This window comes from Cetorhinus maximus, chromosome 25 (assembly GCF_964194155.1).
Source record: "Cetorhinus maximus chromosome 25, sCetMax3.hap1.1, whole genome shotgun sequence".
In the NCBI taxonomy this organism is placed as follows: domain Eukaryota; kingdom Metazoa; phylum Chordata; class Chondrichthyes; order Lamniformes; family Cetorhinidae; genus Cetorhinus; species Cetorhinus maximus.
Window position 1 is genome coordinate 2,364,865 of NC_135903.1, and position 15,034 is coordinate 2,379,898.

Below are 15,034 nucleotides of genomic sequence, written 5' to 3' on the forward strand. Positions count from 1 at the left end.
TCCTCCCACACATCCCGTTGGACATCCAGCATCTGCCGCCTAATGGACGACTCCAGAGGCTCATCATCAGCCTTCGAATGAGCATCGTCCTGGTCTCCAGCAGTCCTCCGACAGCTGGCGCCTTGGACACTCTCTGCTACAGCTGGCATCTCAAGCGAGTGTGAAGTGCCCTCAGCAATGTGCACCGAGATACTAGCCGCCGCTCTAATGCCCACCGAGGTGCCTGTATCTGCTTCAGAGAATGGGTGTGATGCCCGGTGGTCCTCCGGTGTCAGGGGTGGCCCTTCGGGGTCTGCAGATCGGACACCTGCTGGCGAATCTAAAGGGAGAAGAAGGACACGTCATTAGTTAAATTCATGGCACTGTCACTGCACATATCAGGCACCCTGGTGAGACAATGGAGATCTGCATCATGATGCCATTGTCTTCCAACAATCAATGGGGACTCCAGGCTCCCATCAATGAAGAGACTGCACTAGAATGGTCACACAAGCCGAGAGTCTCACCTCTGTGCACTGTGCTCTTACCTTCGTCTGGCACCCCCACCTCTCTGCAACCAGTTGCACGGGGAGCTTGCCAGCACTCTAGCTCATCCATCATATTTGAACCAGGAGAGCAGCGTCAGGTTGGGCGGGCCTCAGTCTGTATGTGCCCTCTCAGCTTGGTTATGGCTTGTCTTCTCCTGAAAAGACAGAGGAACATTGATTAGTCCACCTTCTACCTGCAGCGCCATTGCAGCCTGGCCAACCCCAGCTGAGGAACACCTCACAGGGCACATCTGAGTCGTGGCCCTCGAGCCTCAAGGCACTCAGTCCAAGCAGCCAGGGCTCACCCCCTTGGCCAGCTCCAGCATCATTGGCAGTTGGCATTCAGACTCTAGCACCCCTGAGGTCCACGGGGGGATGGCCAGACCGTAACACTTCTGCACACTGACCCCCGCCAACACAGTACTCACCCTTCCTGAGCGCAGCAGGCCATTGAAGTGTCCTGGCACTGCACCCATGTGCGCCGCACCACATCATAGCTGCTCACCCAGGATGCCACCTCCTCCCATCTCTGGGGACAAGGGTGTCCCTCCTGGCAGCCGCCTCCTTCAGCAGGATGGCGAGGCACTCAACAGAAAAGCGAGGGGCTGAGTGCTCACCCAACCTGCCCTCCTGCCTGGCGTTTGCTGCCGCACTCGAATGCATCGTCTGAACAGCAGCCAGACGTCCTTCCCTGGCAGCCGCTCTGGGCCTTCTTTGTACCGGGCACCAGGTCGCCATTGGACCCAACGGCTAACAGACCCATGACCCCGCTCAGCCCTTCCTGGTCAGTGATGATCTGTGTTTCACACTGGGCAGGCCTTCATTGGCCGGCCAGCGTGAAATCGCGGCCGGGGCTCTATCACGGACGGCGGTGGGTTTTGCGGCCACTCCCAGGTCAGCCCACCCACTACACCCGCCCGACGAGGGCAAAATTCAGCCCTATGTTTCTAGATTGAATTATCTAACAATCCCATCCAGGTTCGTACAAAAATAATGGCCTCTTGGGTCCAATATAACGGGCTAGTGAAACCCATAGCAGTAAGTCCCGAACTTTCAGGAAAGGTTGGAACGATGTTCTCTTGTTAGCAATTAACGAGGAGAACCTAGAAAAGTGAACAGAAAATGGATTCTTCATCCTTTAGTGCCAGAAATAAAAGTTGGCATTTGATAAATGTGTGTTTCCAGAAAACACAATTGACTCCAGGTAAGTTAACAAAATAGTTTTCATTTCAATTTCTGCAAAGATATTTTTCCAGTCCATTTTCTTTTAAAAATTACAAGCAAATTTTAAGCATCATGGCATTTGTACTCTGACCTATTTGTTAGCCTGAATTCCTTCAATAGCGATGGATTTTCACACCTTGAGGAGGAATGTGTGGTGAATTCCGCTCATTAACAAGCCCGTACTCTCCTGGTTCATTGCAAAATTGAAGGTCCCGACTGCAGCAAAACATTTACGTTATAGAGTAAATATGAATAGAAACAGTGAGAAGGATGTTATTTTGAATTACCGTTGGTTTTGTGGGACTGTTTTGAGGCGCAGAGAAATGTGAAGAGCAGTTTTGCCTTGACAATCCTGATGAGGTCATTCCATTTTTTTCAAACGCTGCCGCCAGGTTTTAGGAATGGTGATGGTGACCCCGCTCTGTCCAGCCACCTCTCTGTATGCCTGTAATGCATTTGGCTTGGCAGCCGTCCGCCATCTGAAAGGAGCGGGGCCTCCTTCCCCGACTTTCTCTGTTCAATAATTACCTCTGCGACAGTATCAAGATATTAAAGTACCCTGTCTACCAAAATTTTTGCTGCATCTGTTTTATTCATTCATGGGATACGGGCGTCGCTGGCTGGACCAGCATTTATTGCCCAACCCTGATTCCCCTTGAGCTGCTGCTCCAGAAACTCAGTTTCCACACACTACCTTTAAGATAAATACATTTAAGAAGCATAAGAAATAGGGGCAGGAGTAGGACATCAAGCCTGCACCACCCATTCAATAAAATCATGGCTGATCTTGTGCCTCAACTCCACCTTCCCGCTCTATCCCCATCTCCTTTATTTCCCATAGCATCCAAAAATCTATCAATCTCTGTCTTCAATATGCCCAACAACTGAATGTCCACAGCTCTCTGAGGTAGGAAATTCCAAAGATCCACAAACTTTTAAGTTAAGAAAGTTCTCCTCATCGCAGTCTTAAATGACAAACCCCAGTTTTTAACTTTTGAGTAGCATCCTCATTTCCAAACGGTAAGGTGGTCATGAGCTCAACAGTCACATTGAACTGAGACCAGGTGATTAGAATGGATTGGGCCTCCAGCTGATCTAAATAGTTGCCGGGGTCTGGGAGAGGGTTCCAGGTGGTGGGTAAAATGGCTTCTGCCTGAATCCTTTCCTCACAAAGGAATGATGTCAGAAATCACATGACTATGGCGAGCCACACCACAGTGTGCAAAGGCACTTCTCCAAACAGAGAGGATGTGATTGGGGAGGCAGAGTGTATGTTTCCAGGCAGGAAGATGTAATTGGGCGGGTGGAGCAGGTGTATTGGGCAGGTGGAGCTGGCGTATTGGGCGGGTGGAGCAGGTGTATTGGGCAGGTGGAGCTGGCGTATTGGGCGGGTGGAGCTGGCGTATTGGGCGGGTGGAGCTGGCGTATTGGGCGGGTGGAGCTGGCGTATTGGGCGGGTGGAGCTGGCGTATTGGGCGGGTGGAGCTGGCGTATTGGGCGGGTGGAGCTGGCGTATTGGGCGGGTGGAGCTGGCGTATTGGGCGGGTGGAGCTGGCGTATTGGGCGGGTGGAGCTGGCGTATTGGGCGGGTGGAGCTGGCGTATTGGGCGGGTGGAGCTGGCGTATTGGGCGGGTGGAGCTGGCGTATTGGGCGGGTGGAGCTGGCGTATTGGGCGGGTGGAGCTGGCGTATTGGGCGGGTGGGGCTGGCGTATTGGGCGGGTGGAGCTGGCGTATTGGGCGGGTGGAGCTGGCGTATTGGGCGGGTGGAGCTGGCGTATTGGGCGGGTGGAGCTGGTGTATTGGGCGGGTGGAGCTGGCGTATTGGGCGGGTGGAGTGGGATGACCTACCCTATTGCCTGATGTATGCCACACATGAACGTCAACCTAACTAACTCCTCCTTGGGTTCTAGCAGCAAAGCTAGCCATGGAACATACACTGAGGAGTTACATAACATTCCATGAGGCAAGGGACGATGGGAGCTACCCCAAGTACGATGAGTGGGTTTCCTTGGTTTTGATCTTCACAGAACTATTGTAGACTTCCACATTGCTTTCATGATGAAACCTGCATCATAATAATCGATAACAAGAAGCATTACTGTGACAAATTCAATTTTACCCTGTTTGAATAGTGAACACCTTCTTTAGAGAGACTTAGAAAGCAAAATGGAAATAAACAATGTATGTAACCTCATTAAGCTTCATTCACAATCTTTAGCCACAGTGAAGGACAAAGAAAAAATAACGTGACCTAATAAGATTTGGCATGTGCATTCTTTGTATCTTTTATCTGCTCCATTGAGACAAAAATCACTGTTGACTGAAGGGCACAGAAGTCAAGTTTTGAGCACAGAAATTAAAATTGCATTTAACTTCATTTTTTCATCCACTCTATTCATTTAATATTTCCATTGTAGCAGTGACAGAGGGCTCTATTACTTCAGAATTCCACTTTGCAGCCTAAAGGAACATCAATTCTACAAAAGTAAACACTGAAGATGTAGAATGAGAATAGTTTATGTACTGCATGTAAAATTTACTGCCTTTTTGTATGAAGCAGCAAAAGTGACTACCTGCTGTTCTTGGTGAATTATGGTGCTCCAGTCTCTGGGTTTTGTTAAAAAGCCTAACTAAGTTCACTTTGTTTTTTTGAGGGAGGATTTGCAAGATGATCTGAACCCCACAATGATTTGGGTATGCCCAATTATTCACTGAAAGGTATACATGTACATGGGGTGGATATTCACAATTGATGGGAATTTTCAGCGTAGTTGTAATGTCAAGGTGGGAAGTTGTCTATTCCAGGGACTGCAGCGGCTCAAGAAGGCAGCTCACCACCACCTTCTGATGGGCAATAAATGCTGGCCCAGCCAGTGAAGCCCACATCCCGTAAATGAATAAAAAAAAAGGTCATGTTAAAAATTTCCAGTTCAACAACAAATCTGTGCATTTACATTGCGCCTTTAAAATAGTAAAGCATTCAAAGGTGCTTCACTGGAGCATTATTAGACAAGATTTGACACTGTGCAACTTAAGGAAATATTCGGACAGATGATCAAAAGCTTGGACAAAGAGGTAGGTTTTAAGGGACATCAGTGGAGGAGAACAAGGTGGACAGGTTTAGGAAGGCAATTCCAGTTCTTGAGGCTTAGATAGATGAAGTCCTTCCCTCAGCTGTGCTTGAGATGTGAAACAGATTTATCAAATTAAGACAGATGCCTGATGTGAATCTCCAACGGATTTCGATTGTGAATTAAAATATAGAACAAGCATTAGACAGATAATTTAATTAAGACCTCCTGTTGTTGACTGACAGGAAGAGCCTCCACTATAAATCTAGAGTAGAGTACGGGGATATCTGTACGTTCCTATGTCGGTTCATTTTTGTGAGTAAAACTGAAAGTCTAAAGGAGATTTGGAGCCAGTGCCATTGAATCGGATATGCTCTCACCTGATGGTTCAGTCCCGTTGTGTCTGTGTGTGCGTGTGTAAGAGTCTGCATGTAATATATATTTTATTTTTTAACGAGGAAAATACTAAATCAGAACACTTATATATTCTATCTTTTCCTTTATTATTTCATGGGGTGAGAGTGTCACTGGCAAGGTCAGCATTTGTTGCCCTTAAACAGAGGGCAGTTAAGAGTCAACCACATTACTGTGGGCCTGGAGTCACATGGAGACTAGGCAAGGATGATAAATTTCCTTCCCTAAAGGGCATTAGTGAGCCAGATGGATTTTCACAACAATCAATGATAGTTTTATGGTCACCATTACTAAGCCTAGCTTTATATTCCAGATTTATTGATTGAATTGAAATTCCATCAGCTGCCAAGGTGGGATTCAAAGCCATGTCCCAAGAGCAATTAGCGTGGGCCTCTAGATTACTAGTCCTGTGACATTACCACTACACCACTGTCTTCCTGGCAGTGGTGTAGTGTAATGCATCTCAAGACAGGCATGTGAAGGAATAAACAGAGAGAACCTACTGCATGTGGTGGGGAGATCTAGAACAAACCTTAAAATCAGAGCTTGGCCATTCAAGAACAATGACAGGATGCATTTAGGATGCAGGTAGTCGTAGGTTTGGGGGTGTTGTTGGGGGGTAGTTATGGGTCGGGAGGGTAGTCGGGAGGCAGCGGGGTAGTCAATCTGGGAGCGCAGTGGGGGACCTGGGGAGTGGTGGAGGGGGTAAGTACTATAGTTATCCAGGAGTTCAAAGTGGTCTTAATTCTTCAAACCTTTTCTGGGTAACAATTCTGCTAAGTGAGTCGGAACCTTCCAAAGTCTCTGATTGAAATCGGAGTACAGTGTCAGATGGTTCCCAGTTTAGGGTAATTGCCCATCAGAAGTTTGAACTTCCCAGGTAATTCCTGTGCAGTTCTTGCATAAGACTTCTGGGAGGGGTCCCCCAGCACATCAGCTGGGATACCTCCTGGGTACAACCCTCCGGAGATCTGAAGTGTTGGGCCAATATATAGGAAATGGTTAATATATCCAACCAGCACTCATGACAATAAACATACACAAATGAACCAAGTACTTCATGATGTACAAGACTCTTTGTTTATGTTCCATCCTGGTCACACTGACATCAACCCATCGCCGTGGTGCAACAGGGCTGATGGTTTTGGCAGCCAATGAAGTGAAAAATGGCCCCTGATAGCCTTAGTGCTTGCATTTTTAACATGCAGGATGATCGTAGCTGTCAAGTGGTTAAAGGAGGTGATTTCAGTAAAATCCTATTGATTCAGGCCAGCAGCTGCCATGGAGAGTTCATGCCTCAGCAGCTGCAGGTGCTGGGGACGTACAAAACATTCTGCACCGATGAAGCAGCATCTGCTGCTCTGGGACTAAATCAGAACTGACTGAAATCGGGCAGAAAAACGGTCTAAAGAAAATTGAGGCACAGATGCTAAATAGTTTTTGTGTTCATTTTTAGACTTGTCTCTGCTCTTTATTCCTTTCCTGGATACCACACACACTAGGTACTCTGTAGCAAACCAATGGAGGAGTTGAAAATATTTGAAGTTAGAAAGGTCACAGGAATACAGTACCGCATAGCAGGGTTCCACAGATAGCAATGAGATAAATAATCAGTTTAGTGGCACGGTAGAGGGATGAATGTTCGTCAGGATAATTGGAGAACTCATGGCCTTTGAAGCTTCTGCATCCACCTAAATAAGCAGAGAAGATCTAATCCAAAAGATTGCATCTCCATCAATGTGATGCTGTATCAGCATTGCATTTTTTTTAATGTACTCGTTCACATTTATTCATGTGTGTGTAGGCGGTGGGAGGGAGTGAATGTTTAAAATGGTGGATGAGGTGCCAATCAAATGGGCTGTTTTGTCCTGGATGATGTCAAGCTTCTTGGATGTGGTTGGAGCTGCACTCATTCAGACAAGTGGAGAGTATTCCATCACACTCCTGACTTATGCCTTGTAGATGGCAGACAGACTTTGTGGAGTTAGGAGGTGTGTTATTCTGTGCAGAATTCCCAGCCTCTGATCTGCTCTTGTAGCCACAGTGTTTAAAAGGCTAGTCCAGTTCAGTTTCTGGTCAATGTAACTCCTGGGATGTTTCTAGTGGGGGGTTCAGCAATGGCCATTTCATTGAATGTCAAGGGGAGGTGGTTAGAAGATACTCTCTAGTTGGAGATGGTCAGTGCCCGGCATTTGTGTGGAGTGAATGTTACTTGCCACTTTTCAGCCCAAGCCTGAATGTTGTCCTGGAAGTGCCAGCATCAGATAATGGGTTTAAGGCCAATCCACAATGTTAACACAAGGCCTCTTGACTTAGGAAAGAAGAATGTTGTCACTGAACCAAACTGACACACTCTAGTTTTCATTTCTATCTATTCAGTCTATGATAGATTGAACTTGAGAGGGACTGCCCACTGTGTAAACAATACTAGCATTGCTTACTGTCTTTGTCAACATGATGTAATAATGAAGATTGCTAAAGCATCATCAGCTCTGTCATTGTATTGAAAGCTGTGCCCAGCTCCTCTGTACTGTTTCCTTCCCTCTGGAATAGTTTCCCTCTAATGCTGGCTAGACTGAGAAAAAGCCTCTTTGTACAAAGAGGTCATATTCATTTCTGTAACACTAAAGGTTGAACTACTTCATTTTATAGACAATTTCAGTTTCTTCAAACCAACAATGAACAAGGAATATGTAGCACATAGATGCAGCTGTGCGCAGGTAAGTACTGTTAATCAAATTCTCCTCTGGTGCCAGTAATGTTTGGTGGAGGTCATGGGTTATGAATAAAGCCCATTCCCATTGGGTTTTTGGCAGTTACACACAGCTATTTGCACAAGTGCCTTTTGTGCACATGGGCTCCAGTCAATCTGCCAAATCACTGAGTACTGCATTAATTTCTTCATTCAGTAGACAAGACTAAATTGAGAGGGTAGAAATTTAAAAACATGTGGGACACTAAGCCATCTGGATCACATACATTAAGCACTGGAAAGCCCTTTCCTGTCAGTTTAAGAGGAATAAGGCATTCACTTTTAATTGCCTCATCCTCAAACCATAAAGCGATAAAAAATTCAATTTTTGTGAAAGATCTGAATATTTTGTCGATGGTTGTAGGTGGAAAGAACCGGCCTCGTCATTTGCGTGATATGAAGTCGGGCTTTTTGTTCTGTTATATGCTTGGGTATTTCAGATGTTCCATTAACCGTGATACAGCGGCTGGAGCATTTAGTTTCAGAACTCCTGGAGTATTCTGGTGAATATATGGGGCAATTGTACACCCCCAACCTGCAGCTTTCAGAGCATTAAATTAATGACCAAACTTTTATGGGCTGACAGTGTGGAATTTCCCATTATGTGTTCTCAGTGTGGACCTGCAAATAGCAGCTGACCTGTCTAAACTGCAAACAAAGCGCTTCCCACTTAAGTTTCTGCAATGGTTTCTTTCTGATCAATATGGGTTTTTTAAAAGCAGTAACTGTTTACATTCTTGTTAAAATTATTTCATATCGGAATCCAGCTAAACAATAAGCCTTGCATTTGATTTAATGGCGCCAACTAATGGGGAAATGTATTGGATGCATTATATACCTACTGAAGTGTAACAGTACCTAATGCCAATGGTGAACTTGTGTGAACACATGTCCTGGTGCCGCTGATTGAAGTTGCAGATAAGGTCATTGTCAGTGCCTCTTTTGGTAAAATTGTTACCCAGTATTAGGCCAAGGGAAGATCTTGATTCTAAAACCTGGATGGAGCTGAATAAATGGATCTGATCCAACCAGGCAGAAATGATGCTATAACTGGCCTTAGTGTCACTGGGCTTTAGTTAAGTGGGGCAGTGGGGAGGCAAACAGCCAGGAACAGCAATCCTGATTGTTATCTTATGTGAATGTTCACTGGGGACTTGTTTGAACTTAGATTGAGGGCCGTCCACAGTTAAGTAACTCTTTATTTGGGTTCACACATGAAAATTGGTTTTGGGAGCAAGGGACTGGAGGAAATACACTGTTTATATCGAGAAAGAAGCTCTGTTTACATCCAATGTTATCACATATCTCAGAAGCAACAACAGCTTGTATATATAGCACCTGTAACATGGAGGGATAGACTCGCTGACCGACAGTGGCTCCCCATTAAGCAATGCCTTGATTTTAAAATTACATCTTTGTTTTCAAATCCCTCCATGGCTTAGACCCTCCTTATCTCTCCGATCTCCTCCAGCCTACAAGTCTCTGAGATATCTGCACTCCACCAGCTTTGGTCTCTTTAGAATCCCCAATTTTAACCCTACCACCAACTGGCCGCCATATTATTTGCTAAGGCTGTCAGCTCTGGAATTCCCTCCTTTCCACTCTCTATGTTGCTCTCTTCCCTTGAGATGTGCTTTAAAAACTACTTCTTTGATTAGGTTTTCGGTCACCTATCCTAATATCTCCTTAGGTGGCTCGGTGTCAAATTTTACATTCCTGTGAGCACCTTGGAACATTTTACTACTTTGAAAGCGCCATATAAATGAAGTTGCTGTTGTTGATCAAAACCTGATCTGCCCAGTGGAAACCAGGTGGTAAAATCTGCTGGAAAGTTTACCTGCTGACAACCCGCTCCTGTTCCCACTGCCGTCTATTGACCTCATTGGGCCTCAAATGCAAGGAGAGATAAGGAGGGTCTAAGCCATGGAGGGATTTGAAAACAAAGATGTAATTTTAAAATCAAGGCATTGCTTAATGGGGATAGACTCACTGTCGGTCAGCGAGTCTATCCTTCCATGTTACAGATGCTATATATATACAAGCTGTTGTTGCTTCTGAGAAATGTGATAACATTGGATGTAAACAGAGCTTCTTTCTTGATATAGACAGTGTATTTCCTCCAGTCTCTTGCTCCCTAAACCAATTTTCATGTGTGAGCCCAAATAAAGAGTTATTCAAGCGATTGCAGATCAGACTCCGAAACTAATATCCACCCCCCACCCCCCAATTCATGCTGCTGAGGTTAGGGGAGTTTCGCACTCACCTCATGCTCCGCCACCCCCACAACACTCACAATTCCTGCTCCAGGTTAAAATCAGGCCTTCTCTCTGCAGGTTCATCATGACCCATGTCTATTGGGGTGGGTTTAGTTTTGGATGAAGGCACAGGAGTTCTGGCTTCAAAGATCTGGGCTGCAGTACCAGGTTTTTCATGCTCATAAATGGATGACTCCTTTCACTTGAAGGACGGGAGTGGCATATTCCATCAGGGAATTTCCCTTATCTGAGATGTGGTTCTTCAAATAACTCATGGCATTCTTAGAAAAGGGAAGGCTCAGCTACCATTGACATCGGCAGCAAGCCTTTATGTCAACATGCTAAATGCTGAGCAAACATTTTAAATCTGCTTCTGGAAGAGTGTCATTTGCTGTATATGAGTTTTATAAGCTTTGCACAGTTAGCATGGCAATTATAATTAATCACTCTCCCTTCCTTCTGTCTTTCTTCAGGTTCCACAGGCCAAAACAGTAGTGTTTTAGCATCCCTGCAGCTGCAAGGAAGAGCCATGCAGCCAGCTCTCGATATGAAACACTTACTACCCTTTCGACTAAACACCCCCTCCCCCGTTGGATTATTTCCCAACTTCAACACAGTAAGTCCTCTTCTAGCCTGTACTTTAAGGAATGTAAATTGCACAGAGAGAAAAATAGTACTTATTTTCTTATTAAACCGGTATCTGAATTGCACAGTGGTCTATGAATAAATATCGGGGTGACGACACCGTCGACCCACAGATTTGAGGGGTGACGCCGGGAACCCTGAAGCAAGGTTTCCTGTCGGACACAAACTGTTGTTTTCATCAGTTCAAACTTCAACGTGATTTCATAGACCCCAGCTGATGTTGGCTGAATTTGGTGGCTGGTGTCTTGCTTGAAATGTTTCCAGAGGATCAATTTGCCTCAACATAAAGCACTAAAATATGAGCAATAAAAACTCTACCCAAGACAGCCGAGGTTGGAAAATCAATCTCAGCTCTGGGACGTGATTTTGACTTTTCTCTGGTGGGATGAATGTCTGTTCCCTTCGTCGGCTGCAAGGGGCCTACAAAGTACAATTTTGGATTTATCTTTTTTCTTTTTCATCTTTTTTAATATCACTCCAGTTCCTTTAGGGTGATTGATGGGGCAACATTGGCCACAGCTTTGCTCTGAATTGGCAGCTTCACTTGGAGATGCCATAAGGATGGGTTGGTGTCTGAAATGGGTAACTTTACATTGATGATGTTGGAAAGCTGTCCCAAAACTGAGATTAATAAAAGTCGTTGCAGGTGAGTAGCAGCAGTCTACAACCAGCCTGTACTATAGTTGTTCTGGAAGTACTTGGGTCTAGACTTTTAGTCCCTGCAGGGGCCAGGAATGGAAGCGGGTGGGTGCTGAAAATAGCGCCCCTGGTCGATGTGCCAACTCGCCAGCTCCACCCACCCCCGAGCTATTTTCAAGAAGGCGTCATGGGGCAGCTGAGCTACCTGCCACACGGGGTGGGTAGCCAATCAGGCTCATTTGGGGTTGCCAGCCCTCCAGGAGTAGCATTAAGTCTCCAGGAATTGAAGAAAAATCTCCAGGACACTGCTGTATGCAACCCTGGGGAAAAATCATAGGGATATTAAACAAGTTTTATTTTGTCATTTTCTTTACCGGGTATAAAAATATTGAAAATGGAAAAAAGGCTGCTTGGCCGACAGTCAAGCATCATCCAGTTGGGTGATGAGTCTTTTTGCTTTCCAATTGGAGAAGGAAGGCATTACGTCACAAGATTGTTGATTGGCCGACTAATGGCTGGAGCATGGGGGCAAGTCATGTGATGAATCCTCCAGGAATACATTTAATCACAGTTGGCATTCCTCAGTTAATTAAGGGCCACGTAACACCAATTAAAGGCTGGCTGCATTTTTCCAGGCTACCTGCAGGTTCCTGGGGGCAGTCGGGGCCAAGTTATGTGCCTGGAGGTGGCCTTCTGGTGGCAGGCTGAGTGGGCCAGTACTCCAGGCAGGCTGAGGGCCCTCCCTGCCAGCCTTGATTCAGCAGCAACTGCAGGCCACCCTCTGGAGGGGCTCCTTCTTCATAGTGCTGACCCAGCTGCAAAAAGACAGTTTTTATTTAAACTTTAAAGAAGTTAGAGAGAGGGTACCTCCATTTCGAAGCATCATCTCCCTTACCATTACATTCTGCTGCTGCTTTCACAGTAGAAGGCCTCTGATTGGTTGTGCAACTTCAAGCGCTCACCTGACACCCTTAGTGACTTTGCCTTTGGCCCATCAATTACTGCCCCAGAGAAAAGCACAAGTGAATGGCCGTGTCATTGTACAGGTTTCTGAACCCACTGAAATGGGTCTTGAGCCTAGAACCATGTGACTCAGAGGTGAGAATGCTACTCACTGAGCCACAGCTGACAATGTCATACACTTGTTAAATAGTCATTCTGGATAACATTCTGGAGCAAAATACTATCCCTAATTCTGCTCCTTCCTTAGCCTAGAGTGCTGAGGCCAATTATAACACTATTACCTCTGGAGTGATGAGATCACCTAACTCAGCAAGATTTGGAATGAAACTTGGCATATTCCCGCTCTGTACAACTCAGCTCCTCATTAGCTAGTGTCTTTACCAATTGTCACGACCAATCTCCAGACAAGATCCCCAATTTGTTATGACCGGGACTGGACCCCCAGTTTTGTTATGATCTGAGTGAGGAGGAATGGGCTCCCCTTCTTTATTCAACCCCCTCGGTTCGGTGCAATAAGGCTATTTTTAAAAAACCTTTCCCCGTGCATACCTTTTCCTAGTCCAAATGTATTCACTTTTATTAAGGAGCCAAAATGTAAGCTTATTAGTTACTGAAACTCAAGAAAATGATTTTAAAAAATGCAACACACATAACACACAGATCAGAAATGAGAAGTTAAGAGTCTAAATAAAAGTTTTTAAAATATACACAAACCAATCCGTTGCTTGTCCGTAAGGCGTAGATGACAGTACATTGCAGCCGTTAAGTTGGATGATTCTGGTAGAGCTGACCTTGGCAGGTTCACAGTTACCCGTAGGCACATGGTTCTGCAGTGTAGCTGAAGAGGGTGTCCTATTTCCTTTTTGATTGTGGCTTCTGCTGAGACTTCCCTCCAGCAGCAGAGAGAGAGACTTTGCCTGCAAACTGCAGGGGTGACTGGTTGGTGTTTTCTCTTGTTTTTGTGTCACTCACACACCACGCCAGCGCACCAGCACACACTGCACTGTTTTGTAGCTAGCTTTTTAACCCATTTGTCCCTGTGTATTCCCAGGGGTGGCGGGGGGAGCTGGGGGGAGGTGGAAATGGGCATGTCTGCACCCAGGGTCCATTTTTTTGCATCTCAGACCATTTTACACATTCTGAGATATAAATCAACAGGAAATGGATTTTTGGGTGACTGCCGAAATGTTTAAATCAGTCTTTTGTCTCCGCAACCACAGGAGATTAAAGTTCAGTCTTTTGCATCTCTCGTATCTCCCTTTCGAGTGTCTCTGTTGAGGAAGGGCCATGACACCTTTTCAGGTGCAACATTTCACATTCTCTCAGGACAGGCCTGTCAGCATAATCCACATAGGAATTTTCCAGAAAGTGGTCACTTTACATTATCAGCCATCGTTTGCTCAGTGTCTTTGCTTGTATTTCTTTTTTAAAAAACACAGGTCTTCCTTAAAAGGTTTGGTATGCACGTAAGTAATTCGTGGCTGTAATCTGCTTTTCATGGCACAATCAAGACAACTCGCAGGGATTTTATTTTTTACCATTGGCTTTATTGCACCCATAACTTGTATTCTGTAACGTATTGGTGAAAAATTTGCTTTTCTTTGACTGTCTTGTGTTGGGTGCACTCAATCCTTCTTGGTTAGTCTGATAGATGTGCAGTTAGCTTCCAAGAAGACACACACTGAATAGTTTGAAAACTACTGCCCCTACCTTGATGGGTATAAAAGTCACTAAAAAAGAATCACTTCCTTTCTCTCGGGTTGTAAATCAATAAAGGTTTTAATTGCCAAGGTAACCTGTTTTATTCCATTGGAGTAAGATTTTGATGAGCGAATAATTGTGCCATTGATTCTCTAAAGTGCAGCCAGCAATTTACATATATTCCTAATTGATAAATGATCGTGAAGCCATCTTCCTGAGTGCCCAGTGCATTTGCCTGGAGGTTTTGTGGGCATGTCAGAATCTTAGTGATAGACGCCCACACAGTTTATGGGAATATGGTGGATGTATAGCCATCTTCCTAGTAGCCTGGTTGACATGTATGCTTCAAGCCATCTCATTTCCTAGTAATTAGATTAATAAATACTCCAACTGATATCCCAGAAGGAAAATCAGGTAAAACTTGGGAAATGACTGGTACTGGTCCAAACTGTAGTTGCATTTTGAGTTATACAAGACCAGTTCAGACCAGTACCAGTCATTTCCTAAGTTTTACTGATTTTTCCTTCTGGGAGGGAGTTATATCCATTTTTCCCAGTGAGCCTGTGAATCATGGTGATCCAGATGTGGAAATGTATCCTCATGCCTAGTGATATGGAGGACTGTGAGTCTTCATTCCTGAATCGGAAGGAGATGCATCCAATACCAGCGGTCTTAATGGAGATATGGTTGTTCTCTCCAGCAAATTGGATGCGGTTGACATTTATGTGAATCCTTGGTAGACATAGATACTTGCTGTAATGCAATGTAAATGAGCTGAAGGTTATTCTGTATGACATTGATGCACGACTGTGCAAGACACTGGATGAACATTTAACCAGAA

At 45.2% G+C, this 15,034-nt stretch overlaps 1 protein-coding gene across 1 annotated transcript in view; it reads left to right on the plus strand.

Annotated features, from left to right (window-relative positions):
- Nucleotides 1-15,034, plus strand: part of znf385c (zinc finger protein 385C) — a 212,168-nt gene that overhangs the window by 72,452 nt on the left and 124,682 nt on the right. The window contains exon 2 of the mRNA XM_078529267.1: nt 10,719-10,861. Within this exon, the coding sequence (XP_078385393.1) occupies nt 10,719-10,861 (143 nt within the window). The remainder of the gene's footprint in view (nt 1-10,718; nt 10,862-15,034) is intronic.